Genomic DNA, 18,708 nt, shown 5'->3' with positions numbered 1-18,708 from the left:
ATTTCAGTATTTCAAGAAAGCTACAGTCGGGTGTTCTGAGATCTAGGTGTTCGTATAGATGGACGGACAGTCGAAAACACAGACACATCGTCTCGGATGTTGACCCTGATCAAGAATATATATATATATATAGGGTCGAAGATGCCTCCTACTGCCTGTTACATACATTTCCTTGTACCCTATGGATATCGGGTATAAAATCAGTATAAGTCATGTTTGACCTATTAGTTTACTTTTTACTTTTACTTTACTTTACTTTTTTTCTATTACTTTAGTAAGATTACCATATGTAATAGCCAAAGATCTTGTAAACTCCTTTGATTAATGCTTTTAATATATAACATAAACAGCAGATAAATTATAAAAAACAATTGCAGACATATAAACCTAATGCGAATTTATTGTTATAATTTGTGTTTCGATTTACAGGAAAGGACCAAAAATAAAATTATTGACTATCGGCATGGTTTCCGTTGTGCCAAAGATTAATACGTGTCGCCAAATTGCATAAATTAAGTCATTTTGTCGCTTAGAAAACATTGCGGCAAATGGGACAGGTTGATTTGCTGCTCGTCGTGAACCATTTGTACTGCAAACAGAATATGAATTAGATACTTTTGTAATTCAATTATTTTAGACTTTGTTCTTACCAAGCATGGGCCATGGAATTTCTTTTTGCATGTCTTGCAGGTCAATTTGGGCAGCTGACAAGTGTCCTGGTGTATGACAGTATAGCAGACATAACACTCCTCCACTCCCTCGAATTTCTTGTCCAGATTATTCTTCCACAGCGTAAGGCCATCATAGATGGTGCCATTCTATTAGACAAGCGAATTTATCACACATATTTTTAACTAAAAGTCGAGCTTATAATGTACCTGATGTGTTAGATAAATGGTCAGCTGCATGCCCACATTGCGAGCATTTGCACGTCCGCCAATCTGGTTACCACACTCAACTTTAACTGCGCCCAGTGGATAATTAGCAGCCAAAGTGATGACCAGCTCCATCCGCGCCTCATCCAAAGCATAGACAGCCAAAACTTCTCGCGTTGAAGTATGCACTGTCACCTAAATGAGTAGAAAGTCCAAATAAATTCATTAAATTTTATACAATATTGTTGCTTCGTATTCATTAGCTGTAAAGATTACACCTCAATAATTTTCAAAGTATTAACTTCGCAAATGAAGCGTGTACATATAAGTTGGTTGCTAAATTTCCCAACTATCATTTCATCTGTTCTTAAAATGCTAAGTTCTTAAGTGTCTGGTACGGCTGGCTAATATAATCATATTAATAAATAATTTAATATAAAATCCTGTAATTTCCCTAGCAAATTTCAATTTCTTTTCTAAACAAAGTAAGCTCTATTCCAGTGTGCCTTAATGTAAAATACTAAACAAAACTGCTGAATGTAAAGCTGAACTCTATGTACGTGTATTTTAAACGAGCATTGACACAACCAAAGCCACGACATGGTTACGCTGGAGATATTTCGTGCAGTAGTCATCATAGTACTGCTCTTAAGCATTGTCATCATATATTTGTTGCGCATGTCCCTCGACGACATAGTCTAGAAGTGAAGGAAGAAGACATTCACCTGCATATTCTCATGCTTCTCCTTACGATTGGCGATCGCCTTCAGTTCCTCGGTGCAGATGAGTGCGCTCACATAGTTCGTGGTAAGATTATCAACAAAATTCTTCTGTCTCGATTGGCTGGTGTTCCACCATTTGCGCACCACCGCCGGCAACTTGCGCAACACCTGCGAGTAGAGATGACAGGCATATCGTTCCACTGACAGTTGGGGATCTATTTGAAGGAGAAAAGCAAGTCAAGAATTTGTTTTATAATTTATGTATGTTAGCAATCCAAATAAAACAGTCTACAACAACTCGTCGAAACGTTTTCTATTGTTATCGTAGCTGTGTTTTTTCATTTCATTACAATAATTTTCTATCTGAATTTTTAATCATGGAAAAAAAGCCCTTGAACTTCTATCAAATGGCCAGCGATATGCCGCCTTCCCGCGAAATCAAGTTGGAGAGTGAAAAGAAAAAGGAAGGAGAGGCAATTAATCTGGAGCAGATACAAAGTGATCATCCGCCAAAACCACATGCTCCTACAGATCCTGGTGTAACGGTGGCCGATGAGCTGAACGCTCGTCTGGCAATGGTCCAGCTGCGTCCAGATCGCGCCAAGCCCATCAAACGCTTGGTTAAATCGAACATACCAGAACCACAGCATATGTATCGCTATTACTGTGTCTGTCCTCGTTATCATCCCTGCTATGTGCCATGTCAGCATACAGGACAAATTATCATTGATCGTGACATGCTGAAGCGGGAGGAGCATATCTGTTTCCTGGCCACACCCAAAAAGAACTTTATATCTCAACAGCGACTGAAGCAGCCGCGATATATTACCAAGAAGATCTATGTTCCGATTTGTACGGCTCGCATGGAGCGTCTGGCGATTCCACATCCGATGCGTGTCAAAGATACGTTCAAATATTTCAAGCATGTGTTGCCGCCACGCCACATTGCCGCACTGCAACAGCAAATGAAACCCAAGCCACCAGTTGAGGCAATGTCAATGGAAAAGGCCATGGAGTACATGGAGGAAGAGATGCGACAACGTCGTGCCCAAAAGCAACAGCACAAGAAACGTTGCAATGGACTGAAGAAAATGATATTGGAACGCCAGCGTAAGCAGATGATGAAAATTGTATGCGTACTTTTTGAAGAGATGAAGGATTTCCTGCTTAACGATCAGTTCGTCATTGACGAACAGTCGCCACTCTGTGCTGTGATCTTGGAGCGCATCAAGGAGTTTACTGGTGAGTAGAAGCTTTCCTCTAGGTGATAATTTTGATGAAATTCTTAAATCGCACTTGCAGAACAAGAATTCTATACCACAAGTAACTTGCGGGACTATCAACGCATTTTGGCCAACAATCTGACTGTGTGGATTAACAAGTTCATATCGAACTTGAATATCTACTTGGCGCCCCAACAGGTGCCTGTGGCACGTACAATGCATGCGGACAGGGATGAAACATTTGTGCCCATGTCCGATTATATTTCGTTGTCTGAGGAAATGGGTGAGGAGATGCTCGATGACTTGGACTTTGAATTGACCGACTACGAGGATTTCGGCGAAGAAATGGCGGTGCCAGAGAATTTGCCATCGGAGGAGACGTTGATTAATTAAGACGACCAACTCACCTTTTAATTGAGACCAGCTGAGCTCCTTATAGACATCATTACTGTGCCATTTGGCGCTGTGATTCTTTAATATATCAACTGGCATGGCTCGGAAGAGGAAGTGTAGAAAATTCTGTGGAATGTTTAAAGAAATTTTAAGTGTGTTTCGAACAAAATCGAAAGTAAAATACAAATTGTCCGACATTGTAATTACCTCTTCATAGTGATTCTCATGCAGCCAACTTGTGTAAACCGATCGCAATGCGACTGGCGACTTGGCGCACACATTGATAATGCAATCCCATATCAGCAAATAACTGAAAGCATCGTGTCTCTCAATTGGTTCCAGATCCTCTAACTCGGCCAGCTTAAAGCTGAATTCCTCGAGATACTTGTGCATAAGTGTGTCGTAGCGTGTTAGATAATCCTCAAAGCGATTGAGGAAATGCCACTTGGAGATCGTTGAGCAGGCAGCTTCCAGATTATCATTCTGCTTGTCATTCACCATAATGTCATCGGCCACAAAGTGTGGCGTCAACTGCCGCAGCGCGTGCACAGCATTCATTCTCAAACTGTATTGTGTGCTATGTAGTTGCTTGAGTAGCAAATTGCACAGGTGATCTAGAGACAATTTTGAGCTCGGCGCCTTGCAGAACTATCGACGGAAGAGGCATTCAGTTTGATTTTATCTCAGTAGTCAAATTTCTTGTACATACCCCATAGACAAAACTGTAATCCAGCATTTCAATTGAGGGCATCAGACGTTCTAGCAGAAGCTCGTAGCAAACACGATTTTCTGGTAGCACATTTGCGTCATAAGTCAGTTCGTAATATGATTTAAATAGCACCACATTGACTTCCCTCGCAAACACACTCTCCCACTCGTCCACCACACTCTTCAGCATTTCCGTTGAGCTCTTTTGCTTCTCTGCGCGTATGAAATTCACAAGCGAAGCGAACAATTGGTACACAGCCACAATAAAGAAGGATGTCTGTGAATAAGTCAATATTATCATAAATAATTTGTCAAAAAAATTAACTTAATTATCTTGCCTTTGGATCGCTGTAATTTTTTATGGATTTGGACACACTCAGCACCCAGGAGCTGAGTCCAATGCGTATTGCATCCCAGTTTTTAATGGTAAGCTCATAGGGGGAAACGTTGCAACACTTCATTGAGGAGTTTAATTATCTCTACTGTGCTCAACACAGAGTCGTAAGGTTGCTTCAGTAGCTCGCTAAAATAGTTTGGCGTTCAATAAATTATATTGCTATATGAAATCGATGATAACTTACACATTGTAATGCAGCAGATCCTTCTGTGCATTCTGCTGTTCATTGACGCGGGTCAAGAACTGCAACGCCGAGGCAATAATATTGCGATCTGTTTGCTCATTCACATCAGATTGAAAGTTATTGAGTACGAGGCAACGGAATACCGCAGCCTTGACCCACATATCATCAGGTTCTGTACGCATAATAGCGCCATTAAGGTTCAAAGCCTTTTGCGAGAGTTTTGGCAGCAAATGCTAAAGAAGCAGTAATTAGTATCTTGTAATCAATGGCTTCAGTTATCAAAGCTCACCTGCAAGGTCATCACATAAGCCTTGAGTGCACCCTTGGATACAAGCAGTTCAGCAAGATCCTCGTGCAGCAGAATTGTAGCGCTTTCCTCGAATGGCGCGTATTGCAAATAATGAATCAAATAACCCAACTGGCGACAACTCATCACGCTATCTTGTTGCAGTGCAGCTTGTATTAGACGTTCCTTGATTATGTTCACCAATTCGCTGCTGTTACCCATGAAGCTGCGAACTTGTTCGGAGAGACACAGCACAAGTTCCTCACTGGCATCATCCAAGTGCGAGCTGACTTCAATCCAAGTGTCTGCAGCGCTGGCAACGTTAATGCATTGCAAAATCTCGAGGATCAATGACTCACTCCATTGCTTGAGCAAATTGGCATTTGGATCACAATAGTCTTCCGTGAGTTCGTCCTCGGCTTCATTAGACTGATTAGCCAACTGAGGATTATCCACGCGACAAACCAGCTTGCAGATTGTGGTAAAATTGAGGGCAGCGCGTCGCACAAGCGGCAAAATCTTGGCCTCATCTAACTCTGCTTTATCGAATGCGACACCAGCGCTTATTGATTCCTGCAGCGCCTCCAAATATACACAATGGTGTTCAAATTGCAGTACACTTTCAGCTGTTTTTAGAGTAGAGCTTAGCAATGCCGCAATGCTCTCATCTATGCGCGCCGAACGCTGTGATTCATCCTCAATATTCTCGGTGGAACAGATGACAAATTTGGCCATAGCCTCTGCCATGCTCTCCAGACCGCTGGCGCTTAATTCAGCATTGTGTGTCAGTTCCTCTACAATTCCAGCGCAGTCCTTGAGTAAAGCATCGTCGATTTCAATGTCCTTGCTAGAGAGCGCATCCTGCCAGCAGGTGGTTATCTCCCAAAGTGTGTCCTCCGATAGATAATCGCCGACACGCTGCTCCAAACTGAACTTGAACAACCTCAAAAAAACTTGTTTTCGCACAGGCAACGAAGAGTTTGCCTGACTGCAAATTACAGGCATAATCTGGGCAATAAAACTGCCACAGACCTCGACCATATCACTGGACGGTGGTTGCTCCAGAGGTGCACACATTGCCAGTACAATTTTGTCCACAGTCGCCGCGTTTATTAGAATATCACCAGTGTCGGTTTGAAAGAAGCACTTGTGTAGCAGATTGAGCTTATCCCGATTATTGTCCACCACCACCTCCTCGGCTATGCGTGAAATGATGCCACATGTCTCTGGGCTGGCCAGCATTTGTCGCACAGCTGGCTCTGTGCACAGTGGGTATGACAGCAGGCGATGCAGCAGCATGTTCTGCACAGTATGCTGCTGAAGCTGTATAAATAAAAATTCAATTAGTATTTTTAATTTGTGAACATTATTTCATGTATCTCCTCTCACCTTCAAGAGCTTTTGAGCAATGTAATCAAAGCGCTGAGACGACTCCAGCAGTGCTACTATTTCGAAGACAATCTCCACCACAGATTCACAGGCATCAACATTCAGTTGTCCTAGCAACGCCACAAATTTATCCAGCGTGGCACTCAGTTCGCCTTGTTCCGTCAAACTCTTGTAGAACTCGATGTCTGTAAACATTTTAGTTAGCGTGCGCACCTGGTGAATGTAGCGACCCGAGTTGCTGCTGCTGTTTGCCTTATCAAGGCAAATGCGCACCAATTTAACAACCAATTGTTTGAGCTCTTTTTGAATGAAGGCGGCATAGCAGTCACCCTTCTTTGTGGGCGTTGAGTGCTGTGAGCATTGTTCTGAGACCTCAGCTTTTTCGTTGTCGGTTTCCAAAAACTTGACAGATTGCGTTTCCAAGCTGGGATTCGCCACATGGAGATCCTGCACCAACAGAAGCACATGTGACAGCCACTGTTCGTTGATATCCTCGGCAGCGAGATCTTGAGTGACCATCTCAAAGATGCGCGTCCAAAACACATTCAATAATTTGACATACAATGCGCAAGAGCTCTTCAACTCGCTATTGCACTGACGATCCCAAAAGGCAACCAGCGCTGAGGTGTGCTGAAAGAAATACTTGGCATGCGTATTCTCGCTGAGCAGTAACTGTCCAATAGGCTGCAACAGCTGCTGTTCAAGCAGACCAAAAGCAAACTGTTGCATGGCTTCAGTGCGCTCCGCATCGTTGTTGATCTGCTGGAGCATGAAGCGCAAGCACTCAAAGTATGCACTATGTATGATCGAGGTGTCTGCTTTCGACAGTGGTGGATCGTGTGGTCCCACAATGGCAGTTTTCAGATTATCAAAGAAACGTTGATAGAATTCATAAATGTCTAATCCCTGCAAGCTGTCTGACGTAATTTTGGATAGAAACGGCAGCAGATTGGGACAAATGGCCTGAGCATTGCGATTGAAAGCGTTGCTAAGCAATGTGGAGAGTTTTGGCAGCAGAGCTTTTCGGATGTTGAGCGGAGCATACCTGTCAAAGAAAAAGGTTGTTCATAGTGTCAGGGTGAGATACGTTTACAATTTTACCAATCTTCGTAGTTGCTTTGCAGCAACAACACACAACCCCAGACATGAGGAGCAACCAGTGGATCAGCATCGTCAATGAATTGAAAGCTTGTAGTAATCAGTTGCGCCTTCTGAGGAGTCACAACTGGTTCCAACTTGACACTCTGCAGTATGTGATAGATGCACTCAAACCAGGCGGCTCTACAAAGCAAAATTATTATAGCAGAGTCTTACAACAGCAATTATTTTCTATACTTGATTGCGGTCTGTTTGCTCTTGGCAAACGTCCAGAACTTTGGATGCGCCAACAGTGTAGCTAAACCTTGCTTCAATTGCTCCAAATCCTCGGCCTGTGCTGTTTGTTCAATAAAGAACGAAAGCTCTTTCAAGCTGCTGATGACAACACGATGGTATTTCGCCTCCGACTCCTCGGGTTTTAAATTCTTGCCCATAGACAGTGTCGCCGGCGTATGAAATGTTAGATTCCTTGTGGTATACTCAATGATCTCGGCCTGGCAATGTAGACACACCTCACAGGTTCGTGCAAAAGTCTCGCGAAATGAATTGCTCGCAATGCTTGCAGCTGGCGCGTAATTATCGAAACGACTGGCGAGCCAAACGGGCACCAATTGCTTGAGATATGGTGCCATGGCACGCTTGCATTTTGACATTAATAATTGAAGCACCAGCTGGGTTTGCTCGCGCACTGCATGCTCAATGTCGGAGGCGAGATTGTGATAGAATTTTGGCCACAGTGGCAAAATATTCTTGAGCGAATCGACGTCGGATTCGGTGATGAGTTCGTGAAGCTCTTGTAGAGCTTTCTTTTTGGTCATGGGATCTTTTTTGGTTAGCTTGCGTAGTATAATTTGCGTCTGTGGACTGATGTTGACATCGAATGTCTCTGGCATTTGCTCGGCGCTCGCAAAGCCCGGAGCAAAGGGCACCAAATTGCCATCGGCTTGAGCCGAGAAGCCAACAAAGACGGGCGTTGTTGTGCCCAATAGTTCGGCGGAACGGCTGCTGCTCGATGGCTAGATGGACATAGATGGGTCAACAACCGAACATTGTGTACCAAAGTGGGTTTAAATTGCTTACCTTTGCATTGTTTTTGGTGCGAGGCGTTTGTTTCGTTTTTCCACCCATTCTAACACGTTGAAGTAAGCTAGCAATGTGACCGTAGTTTGCAAACGCAATAAAACATTGCATACAGTCATGCGCATGAATCAGCTGTTGAGTATTTCGCAATTTCTGTTATTTATCAAGATTTCACAAATGATCGAAATGTAGCGCCGATAATGCCTAGTTGCCATCAATGAAAACAAAAATACCAAAAATGTACTATGTGTTCTAATTATGCATATTAATAATGTTTATTTCAAATTTCATTATTATTAACGATTTTGTATTCACCGATAATTCCACTCACGAGATATCGATAAAAAGACAACAATACGGGCAATCGACAATCGATAGATTAATCAGTTTTAACCGCACGTGTTGTGTTGTTTTGATTCGGGTTCTTTTAATAAAGTTAGACAAACTGCATTAAAATGTCTAAATTCTTATCATATTACAATCTGGTGTCCATACCGGATCCCGCCGAGTTTCTGGGCATGTCGGCAGACAAAGATGTCGGCAATATAATTGCAACTTTGGCTCGCAATGTTGTCATGATTGTGAACGTAAGTTTTACACGCTATTCTATTTGTGAATGATTATTTATAAGTTAAAAATTGCAGATCAGAATACCAAAGACGCTACGCAGTTGGTCGATGCCAGAAAAACTTACTGCACCAGTGGTATACGATCCAAATAGCCAGAAGTACGTAGGAGTTTTTGGTAACCACGGTCTCCGTCTCTGGGATGAGAGCACCGTTGATGTCTCCAAGTGCAAAAAGCTTAAGTTTCCCAAGAGCATCGCTCATGTAGTCTATACAGAGAAAGAGGCTCTGGTGCTGTACAGCGACGGTGGCGTCGCTCCCCTATCAAAAGCATTGGCGTCGCGAAAAGATCAGAATGAGGACAAAGCTAAGCAATTAGCGCTTGTGCTTAGCAGAACGTTCAGCAAGCCAACTGTGCACACTTTGCCCCAAGGACAGCAAGTGCTCACCTATTTTGATTATCGAACAGCAACGGGCGAATTGCACGTTGTGCGGCGCTCCTTGCATAATAATGCAAAACGTAGCCATAACATAAAAAGAGAAGGCGTTCGTCTTACTGGACATGCTGTAATTGAGGGCGATGCTGGCCCCCAGCTGATGACAATTTGTAAGTCACATACTTCATCCGATTAATTGTATATATATTTATTCATTCGTTGTCGTTTTTAGGGTCCGACAAGCGTATATTTATGCTGCCCCTTGCCGAACGTGCGCATGAAAGTGCCCCAGGACAATTTGTGTCTATGCTCTCCGAACTAAATGTAGAGAGCAATTTGTCGCTGCAAGGATTGTCACGCAACTTTGCGGCTATCTATGGTGCCAATTATGGCCAGGAGGGTGCCTCGCTGCTGGTTTACAACACACAATTTAAGGTGGTCAATGCCAAGCAATACTTTAAAGTATATTTGGACTTTTCACGTTTGTTTGCCCACGACGAACACATTCTGCTGGCCATGGGTCAAAATATTGCTGCCGTACGCTATCGCACCAATGATGAACTGCTGGTGGATATGCTTGGCTCGCAGATGAACGAAACGCATTTGACGCCCATTGAGTTAGATCACATCAACGAAGAGGAATCCCTAGAGACTGCTATTAAATTTCTTGGCGATAAGCGAGTTCCAAATTCCACGTTTAGCTCGTTACCAATGGAGCTACCAGCTGTGATGCAGCTGGCTCACGCAGATGGAAAACTAGTTCCATTTGAATCGCCTGACATAATGCAGCAGGAACTAAACGATCTCATCAAACAGCATGTCGATGGCGAACTGGTACAAGTCGATAATGGACTCGATGAAGTTAATATTACCCTTATGCGCAACTACTTTGATGCTGGACCACAGAATCTGGCTGTGCAGTCAATAGTTAGACAATTGGAACGAAGTGGTGCGGGAGAACAGGAAATTACCGAGAAACTCTTAACGTTGTTCATTAAAACACAAAACTCTGAGCATGTGCTAATGTGTGTGCGCCGTTACACTAACATCTCAGAGCACATGCTAGCCTGGTGTCTACGTTATGCCCTAGACAACACACCCACCGCTTTAACTAATGGCAATACTATGGAAACGGACGAAGATGTGAGCCCAGCACCGTCAGCCAATAATGAGCTACTTAATGCGGTGCTTTCATGCAGTTTCAACTCAGTTGCCATAGAAAAGTATCTAAAAGAGCGCCTGGAAGTTTCGCATGTCCAGCGACTGTTGCAGCATTTGTATGTGCTTGCCACTGAGCCGAATGTGTTGCTGGAGGAGCGACCCAATCAAGATGCCACCTCGTTGGGCAGTCTGTCTACAGAAATTCAAGCTATTCGATGGGTTAGCGCCTTAATGACTTCACACGTTACCCTGTTGACCATCTCCAAGGATCAGCAGCTATTGAATTTGCTAGAGCAGTGGTCAGATTTGCTTGATCTTTATAGAAACCTCTTGGGACCCCTATCAACTGTTATGCCACTCCTAAGTCATATAATAGCTTTGAGGAAAAGACGAAATCCATTCTCCAGAAATTGGTATAATATTGAAAGAATAAAACTATACTAAAAGATATGCCCCAATAAATATGTTGTTAATTTTAAGCAAACCCAAATTTAACAAATAAACTACACCCAAATATTTTATGTAGATTATATTTATCGGAATAATTACCTTGTTGAATGGTAGTTAATATATATTTCCCTTTTAGCTTATTTAATCAATCATTGAAATAGATATCTTGCCCTAAACTATTGGGCAATTTCTTTTCAAACAACAAAACACATTTTATATAGTATTTTTACGTCCAGCGAAAGAGCTACCCATGCAAAAAATGTATGTTTAACATTAAAATATAACCGCATCGTATTTTTGAAATATATTAGGCAATTGAATTTAAATCATTAAAGTTGATCATTAAATATTTTACTACTGTTAAATACTGTTAAATACTGCGAATAGTTCCAATCATACATTTTCAAAATGTTTCTTATGAACAAGAAAATGTTTAGACCTTCAAGTGTAATTAGAAATAAAAGTAAAATCATTAAAGGAAGTAAAGATGCAACAAGTAATGGTATTTTTGCGGAGGTCTCGATTTTTTTTCAAGTTTCAAATATAGTTATTACTATTTACAAGAATAAAATTTAATAGAAAATAATTAAAATATAGATAAGTCTTGAAGTAAAACCTTTTCTCTGAAAATATTTATGAGAATATAACAGAATCAAAAACCAAATACTCAAACCTGTGGATATTTCGTTAACTTTTATTCTCTGGTTAAGGTTGCACATTTAAATTACAATTTTTTCTCTTTAAATTGTACAAGTTTGAAGCAACATTTATGCAGCTTTTATGCAACATAGTCCGAAGGCAATTATTCACATCATCAATAAATGTGGCTTTTTATTGCGGCTATTACTCGTAAAATGCGTTAAGACAAATGCCCCTAACCACATGTTGACCATTTAAACTGCAGCCAGCTGCTGTCACTTTGAGCTGCATGCAACATATGGGTGCTGAGGCAAAGCTCCTGATTGCCATTTGACATGTTTTCATCACGGCAATGACAAACCACTTAGTCAACTTGAGATTCAGACACAAATGATGTTATTTTTTTAGCTTTATATTTAGTTTTAGCTATGGCTTTAATTCCAAACTTTTGGCATTTCTTTGGCACTTTCTCTGCGCCTTTCCCAGATTTGAATTCAATTCCAAAAGCTGCTGTGCTGACTGACCACTTGAGAGCGATGACCAGCCAAAAAACACTAAAGAAATAAATAAAAAATCGTAAAAGTATCTACGAGTGTATACGAATATATGTGAAGAGTATTGTGCTTGGTTGTGCTGTTAAAAATAGCTCCGCGTTTGATTCATTTTGTGCTGATTAGACGTGGGTCGACGATAGCTCAGCTGAGTCAGTCTAGGGGCGTCTTAGACATTTACTTGCACACAATCCATATATGGCATTAGAGAGTTAAGTATTTAAATTACAAGCTCTATTGGTTGTTGGCTCTTGGTTCTTGCTTGGACACACAGTGCAAGTTAAAAGCATCTTTTTTATTCTTTCTTTTTGTGTAGTTTTATTCGCTTTGATTGTAAGCTGAAGATTTATCGCGTGCTTGGACTCGGTGGGGGGAAAAACCTGCTTGTAACGTCATAAAATCGAGATAAATTATTTAATTTTCGATTTCCTAAAACCATTAAGCAAAGGCAGACGCCTAGCTACCCCAAGCTGCCAAGTCATACCGAGCCCAAGAGTTAGACAAGGAGACACTCAAGGTGTAGAGAGATGGAGAGGGAGAGGGTAAGGTAGCTCTCAATCTGTGGCCCTTATGTACAATTGCTTGGTCTTTGGTTCTTTATGTACCACAGATACATGACCATAATGATGCTGCGCTGCGCTCAGTTGACGCTGACCGTTGGTTGCCTTCTTCTGCTGCAGTGCTAAGGATACAGACAGCTATAGATACAGATACATGTGTACATGCATACGCCTACCTGTGCGCAGGTAGCACACAGGCCAGTCCAGGTAACTCTTTGCCCAAGCAAACAGACAAACACACTCGCACACACACACACAAGTGGCGATGCAGATGCGCGTTACTTGTTACAAACAAACGTTAAGAGATGACTACGAGGGAAACAACGACAGCGACAGCAACAACAACAACAACAACAGCAACAACGACACGCTACCCCCAACAACAGCAACAGCAACATTTAAGCAGCGTCATGATCATCAGGTTCGGGCCCTGGATGGAAGTCAAAAGACAGCAGCCAACAGCATCAGGAAACCAGGGCTGGACGCATAGCGACCTTTAATTTCGACTAATATATGCTCAAACCAAACCATTTAATGTTCTAGCGCAGAATTGTACCATATATAACATATCACATACATATATCTGCATTATAATTTCTAAATTAAAAACTTGTCTATTAAGCTAGTTCGCCCTATTTCAAAATTAACCTATCTCGAAACACAAAAGATCTTTTGATAACGTTTTATAAAGCATTATCACTATTTATGGTCAATCGGCATTCCAGTTCTATTCATATTCGAGTTTTAACTGGCTCGATTTTGAAGTAGTGTTTTTTTCCTAAAATATTAAAATACAAAATGCTTTCCATATGCCAATTAAGTAACTGGTTTTTAAAATAGATGAGCAAAAGTGATCTTATAAATATTTGGTATGTAACAGACAAAAAAGTTGTAGTCACATATAAATAATAAAATTATAAGATTTCCTTCTCTTATTAATAAGAACTTGGGGGTTATATCAAATCTTCTTGAAAGATTTAAGATTTTCATGTTTTTGCTGCAATTTGTAGACCAAAGTTATTAGAACTAATACCAAAATCTTGATTATTGAACTTATTGTTTAGTGTACAATTGTGGAGTATAGTAACGTATTATAAATATATTTGCAACAATAGGCATAATTATGTATGCTGATCAATAATAGTAGGCGGCTTAGTAAGCTTCCGCCTTTCATAAGCGTTTTGACCAAATAAGCAGAAATAAAGAAGAATTAAGGTCCCATAAATAATCAATAAATAATATTTGCATAAATAAATGATTAAGTTAAAAACGTTGAGTCAAGCATAAAACTAACATACTATGATGTATGCTATAAGCAAGTCAATTAAAATTGTATGCTCAGATTTGGGCTGCAGCCCTGGCAAAACCTGACCGATTGCAGCTGCTGCTGCTGCTGCCGGCTCCGTGGTCTCCTCTGTGTAAGCTGAAACTAGTGACTTGGGCACCACTTGGCTCTGACTCCGGACCATGGTTGAGCTGGTGCTTGTTGCCTGTTGCTTGATGCCTGTTGCCGGTCGCCTGTACAAGGCATCTTCTCTCCTTTGTTCATTCCTTTGAAATGTTACTCATTTTGGTTATTTTTGTAGCCGCACTCACACACACACACACACAGACAGAACAGAGTGCATATAGATAGTTGTGCATGTGAGCCCACTCTTTCTTTAGTTGTTTTTTTTCTCTGCTCTTTTTTTTAACGACAAACCGGCCGGCATTATTTTTAGAATTTTTCAGTCAAACTTGTTACCATGCTGGGCGAAACTTGCTTCAACCCAAGAGCAGAGCAGAACGGCATCAGCATCTCAGCATCGGCATCAGCAGAGCAACAGCTAAAAAATGCAATGAAAATCGAGCTGCAGCTCTGATTCGGATTCTGACTGCAATGTTGGTCCCCAATCTCCGGTCTTTTGTCTCCCTGTCTACGAGTGTAGCCAAAAGTAACATGGTACAACTGTCTGTCTGTTTGTGAGGCTGTGTGTGTGGTGTGTGCTTGTATGTGTGAGTGACTTGGCATTGTTACTGTTCTCTGACTTTTTAATGCCAATGCCCAAAACTCACCGACCAACAAAATACAAAAAAAAAATTGTATCGATCGCTGCTGCCTTAGCCGGGTTTCGGTCTTTTATTTCTTTTTTTTTTGCCTTTTGTGTTCTGTTTTTGGCCCATACGCTTTACTCAAGCGTTCTACGCAGCAGCATCAGCATCATCATCATCAGCAGCAGCCAGAGCAGCAGCATCGGCAACTCAGACAGCGCCAAGGGGGTACAGTTTCGCTTCGAACTGAAAAGTTATCAGTTTTTTTTTTTTTTTTTTTTGTTCTTTTTGTTTTCGTTTTGGGCCGCTTTCTTTTGAGCTTGAGTTCGCTGGGGCGGCCGGACCGTCTTAACAACATTTACTTAATTTATTTTTATTTTTATTTCATTAATTTGATTTTTTTAATTGAACATCGTCGCCGTCACCGTCTTCGACTTCGACTCTGACTTTGTGGTTGTTGCTGTTGTTGTTCTCTCGCTGCTTGTTTCACAATCAGATTATTGACTTTTCGGGTTTTTTTCTTCGTGTCTTATTCGTTCTTTGTGCACATTATTCAAATGTATGTGGTAAGCCTTTGTTTAGGCCAAAACAAGTTTGGTTTAATGACTTTTTATTAGTTCTGGCCCCGGCTTTTGCAGTTTCCCCCTCGGTCCAACAAAAAGAATACCGAATTCTGAATAGCTGTATCCCCATGCTTCATCAGCTCTAAGACTCTGACTCTAACTCTGACATCGACTTTTCGTTTTGTGGTTAAGCAAATATGGTTCATGTTGGGTCCAAGTCAACCACATTTCGCTTAAGCATTAGTCCCCAGGGGCTTGGCTTTGACTGTGGCTGGTTAGTTAACTGGTTCGCATTATTTGATATGCTTATGCTTATTAACTGGTCCAATAGACTTGCCTGCTGGACATATGCTAAGCTACAAACAAAAGTTCGCTATTGAAATGATCTCTCAACTGATACAATTGCCAGCTGCTGGCTGCCAACTGCGAACAACCAAGTGAATGTTGCTGGAAACTATAGCACTTAATACAGTCACAGCAAATTACTGGATACGAGTATTCACACATACACACATACATAATACATTTTAAAGTTCTGTTTTTTTTGCATATTCAAAGATGACTGCTTAGACGTCATTATCTGATATTTATAGCTAAAAGATCTGCTTAGGTATGCACAAAAATCTACATAAGCAAATAGACGAGAGTAGTTATCAACTAAAACTCTTGACAGTAATCTGATTTACTAACTGTACTTGTGTATTACGAATTAGGAAAATAGATATTATAAATTTTATCGTTTTTTGATTACTGAAACACTGAATTAATCAATCGGTTTCAAACTAGCTAAATTTCTGATATGAAATGTTAGCTCAATCTTATTACCAGAAACTTTACAATAAATCATTTCTTATTATAAGTTTTTGTACATGGCAAGTAAGTTAAATCTTGACAATTAATTGAACTGCATTTTAGAATTTGTGGAATTATGATATTGGTTTAAGAATATAGTAAACCTTCTTGTGGCCAAATTTGACTTCATATAATCTTAATTGAAGATACAATTTATGATTTGTATCAGAAATAAATAAATAAATCAAATTAAAAAAACCTATTGTTTATTATTTTGTTCAAGTTTAGCTCAATTAAATGTTACATTTATAAAACTTTGCTTGAAACCTTTATTTTCTTTTCAACTTTTTTGTTAACTGAGAATGAAATTTTTTTTTTAAATGTAAATTTAATAAAATTAATGAAACGACTTCGAATTTAAGAAACTCTATATGACAAATAAATACGTTAAGAATACTACGTATTCTTGTTATTCAAATAACTTATTAGTACAAAAACTAAACACTTTATACTCTCAAATCTATCAAGCTTATACTTAACTAGGACAAATAAGTAAACAAGCATAAGCAGCTGACACAGACACACCTATATATACCTCTACATAATGCCAATTAATAACTGTACGCAGAAAAAAAAGCAAAGACTTTCCAAAAAGAATCCATAATCTTTGTCATGCAATGGGAGAGAACAACTGGCAACCTTCCGCATTGGCAGCAAGTTCATCTGCAGTCAAGCACTAAATCAAATTCTCTCGGAGTGGGGGGACGAAGCGAAGAGTTTCGTGAAGCTCACACGGCCCACAGTTCATAGTTGTTCCCAAGTAATGAAAGCCCACAAAAGGCAAACACATTGACATATTTATATATCCATATATACACACATTAAAGTCAAATATTTTCTCTGCAACGTTCCCAGAGGTGCAGAAAACAAAAAGAAAATGAATACAACAAAATAACAAAGTACAACGAAAAAAACAAACCAAACCTCACGCTTGCTTGCCAGACAAATCGGGAGGTCGCAACGTTGGAACCTTTCTGTTTATGTTTCTGTTGCTGGCTCTTTTTTTTCTCTCCCTCTCATTTTTGTCGACTGTGCAAACAATGCAAATTTTCGACGATAGTCTTAGACGTTAATTGAGTGAGTGGGTGCTGCAGTCAACAGCAGCAGCAGCGACAGCAACAGCAGCACAGACCGATAGGGTTTAACGTTTGGCGGTCTCGTTTCGAATGTCAATAGGTTAAACACAAGTTCGTTGCCTAAGTCTAACCAAAAAACAAAAGACTTAGGCAACGAACTTTTTTGAGTTTGTAATTTTTTTCTGCTTTCAGGCGAAAAAAAGGGAAACGCGATAACTGTGTAGCTTTAGTCAGTGTCTACTAAGCGCTTAATCATTTTCAAACGAATTGGCAACAGTCAGGCAACGGAATGTCGAATGCATAAATGTGTCAGTAGACTGGCGAACCTCAAGAGGCAGCTGCTCCTCCGACTGCTGAAAAGCAAAACGATCTATTGGCGCTTACTTGGTGGCAGCAGCAGCAGCAGCAACAGCGGCAGCATCTACAACAAATTGCTAACCATATCCGCCAACAAATGACATTCAAAATGACTCACGAGCTGAGCTTTAGTTTACTATTTATTATCGGGTTGTTGTTGAACTTTCTGTGATTTTTTTTTTTTTCGATTGCATTGCGGTTTTTGTACAATGTATTTTACTTCTTCGTCAGCTTACATTTATTTTGATATATTTTTTTGTGTATTTTTGGGTTACAATTTAAAATTCCTGCGCCGTGTTTGCGAGCGCAAGCGCAAAAAAAAGCCCAAAAGCAATTTGATCTTTAAATTTAAGCACGTTTAAATCAAAAGAGCTCACAAATACCATCCAGCCAGGCGATCATGTGTATAAGTATTGCGTGCTGTCTCTCAGTATATAAGCCAAGTACATATGTATATACTTGGCCCAATACACGCACACACTCAGCCCACACAAACAAGCGTCTCAGCAGCGACGGCAGCAGATGACTTTGTGAAATTCGAAAGGCGGCAGCGTCGTCGTCGTCGTCGCAGTCCCCAGGTTTTTGTGCCCCCCTTCGCTGCCTTCTTCGTTGCTTCGCTTCATCGCCACCTCTTGGCTCTACCATCGTTTTTCATCGTACGTACGTAGTGCTGGCCATTATGTACTTTAAATTTAAATTCAATTGACTTCTTTTATGATGCCAACGGGCGGCGGCCACGCCAAAACGTGCCAAGAGCTTCGCTCACGTACCCGGGGCCGTTGTCGTCGTCGTCGTCTTCGACGCTGTCGCTGTCGTCGACGTCTCGATCTTGGTCTTAGTCGAGTCTGGTCTCAGTCTCGGCTATGCGGTAGCCTCTGTGCTCTGTTCATTGGCTACGCCTATGCCTTTTGCCATTTGCCTGGCAACTTTAACGGCCATTTCTTTGCGTGGTTGTTGTTGTTGCTGTTGTTGTTGTTGTCGTTGCTGCTGTCGTTGTCGTTGTTGCCACGCATGCGCAGTGAACGGCTGCGCTGCTTGCGTCGCTGCCATCGTCGCTCTACCTTGGTAACGTATTTTTTCGACGTCGTTGTTGTTGCTGTTGTTGTTGTG

The 18,708-nt window shown here is 41.0% G+C and overlaps 3 protein-coding genes across 3 annotated transcripts; 2 read left to right on the top strand and 1 right to left on the bottom strand.

Annotated features, from left to right (window-relative positions):
• Positions 1-312: 312 nt before the first annotated feature.
• Positions 313-8,536, bottom strand: LOC132793550 (E3 ubiquitin-protein ligase listerin). Its single transcript, XM_060803523.1, is given in 15 exon segments — positions 313-589; positions 651-818; positions 879-1,070; positions 1,601-1,812; positions 3,228-3,339; positions 3,421-3,861; positions 3,923-4,198; positions 4,260-4,361; positions 4,363-4,444; positions 4,503-4,735; positions 4,792-6,111; positions 6,178-7,222; positions 7,279-7,458; positions 7,513-8,291; positions 8,356-8,536. Coding segments are annotated over 15 exon segments (5,313 nt in total). The 5' UTR covers positions 8,467-8,536; the 3' UTR covers positions 313-529.
• On the top strand, positions 1,867-3,420 carry LOC132793553 (uncharacterized). Its single transcript, XM_060803526.1, has 2 exons — positions 1,867-2,839; positions 2,900-3,420. The coding sequence occupies exons 1-2, from the start codon at positions 1,975-1,977 to the stop codon at positions 3,211-3,213; spliced, it is 1,179 nt and encodes a 392-aa protein (XP_060659509.1). The 5' UTR covers positions 1,867-1,974; the 3' UTR covers positions 3,214-3,420.
• A 200-nt stretch (positions 8,537-8,736) lies between the features above and the next one.
• On the top strand, positions 8,737-11,275 carry LOC132793552 (nucleolar protein 11-like). Its single transcript, XM_060803525.1, has 3 exons — positions 8,737-8,942; positions 9,000-9,528; positions 9,591-11,275. The coding sequence occupies exons 1-3, from the start codon at positions 8,811-8,813 to the stop codon at positions 10,961-10,963; spliced, it is 2,034 nt and encodes a 677-aa protein (XP_060659508.1). The 5' UTR covers positions 8,737-8,810; the 3' UTR covers positions 10,964-11,275.
• Positions 11,276-18,708: the final 7,433 nt, after the last annotated feature.

Source organism: Drosophila nasuta, chromosome 3 (assembly GCF_023558535.2).
Source record: "Drosophila nasuta strain 15112-1781.00 chromosome 3, ASM2355853v1, whole genome shotgun sequence".
NCBI lineage: Eukaryota > Metazoa > Arthropoda > Insecta > Diptera > Drosophilidae > Drosophila > Drosophila nasuta.
Note: the sequence above shows the minus strand (reverse complement) of the source record. Positions and strands in the feature narration are given on the sequence as shown.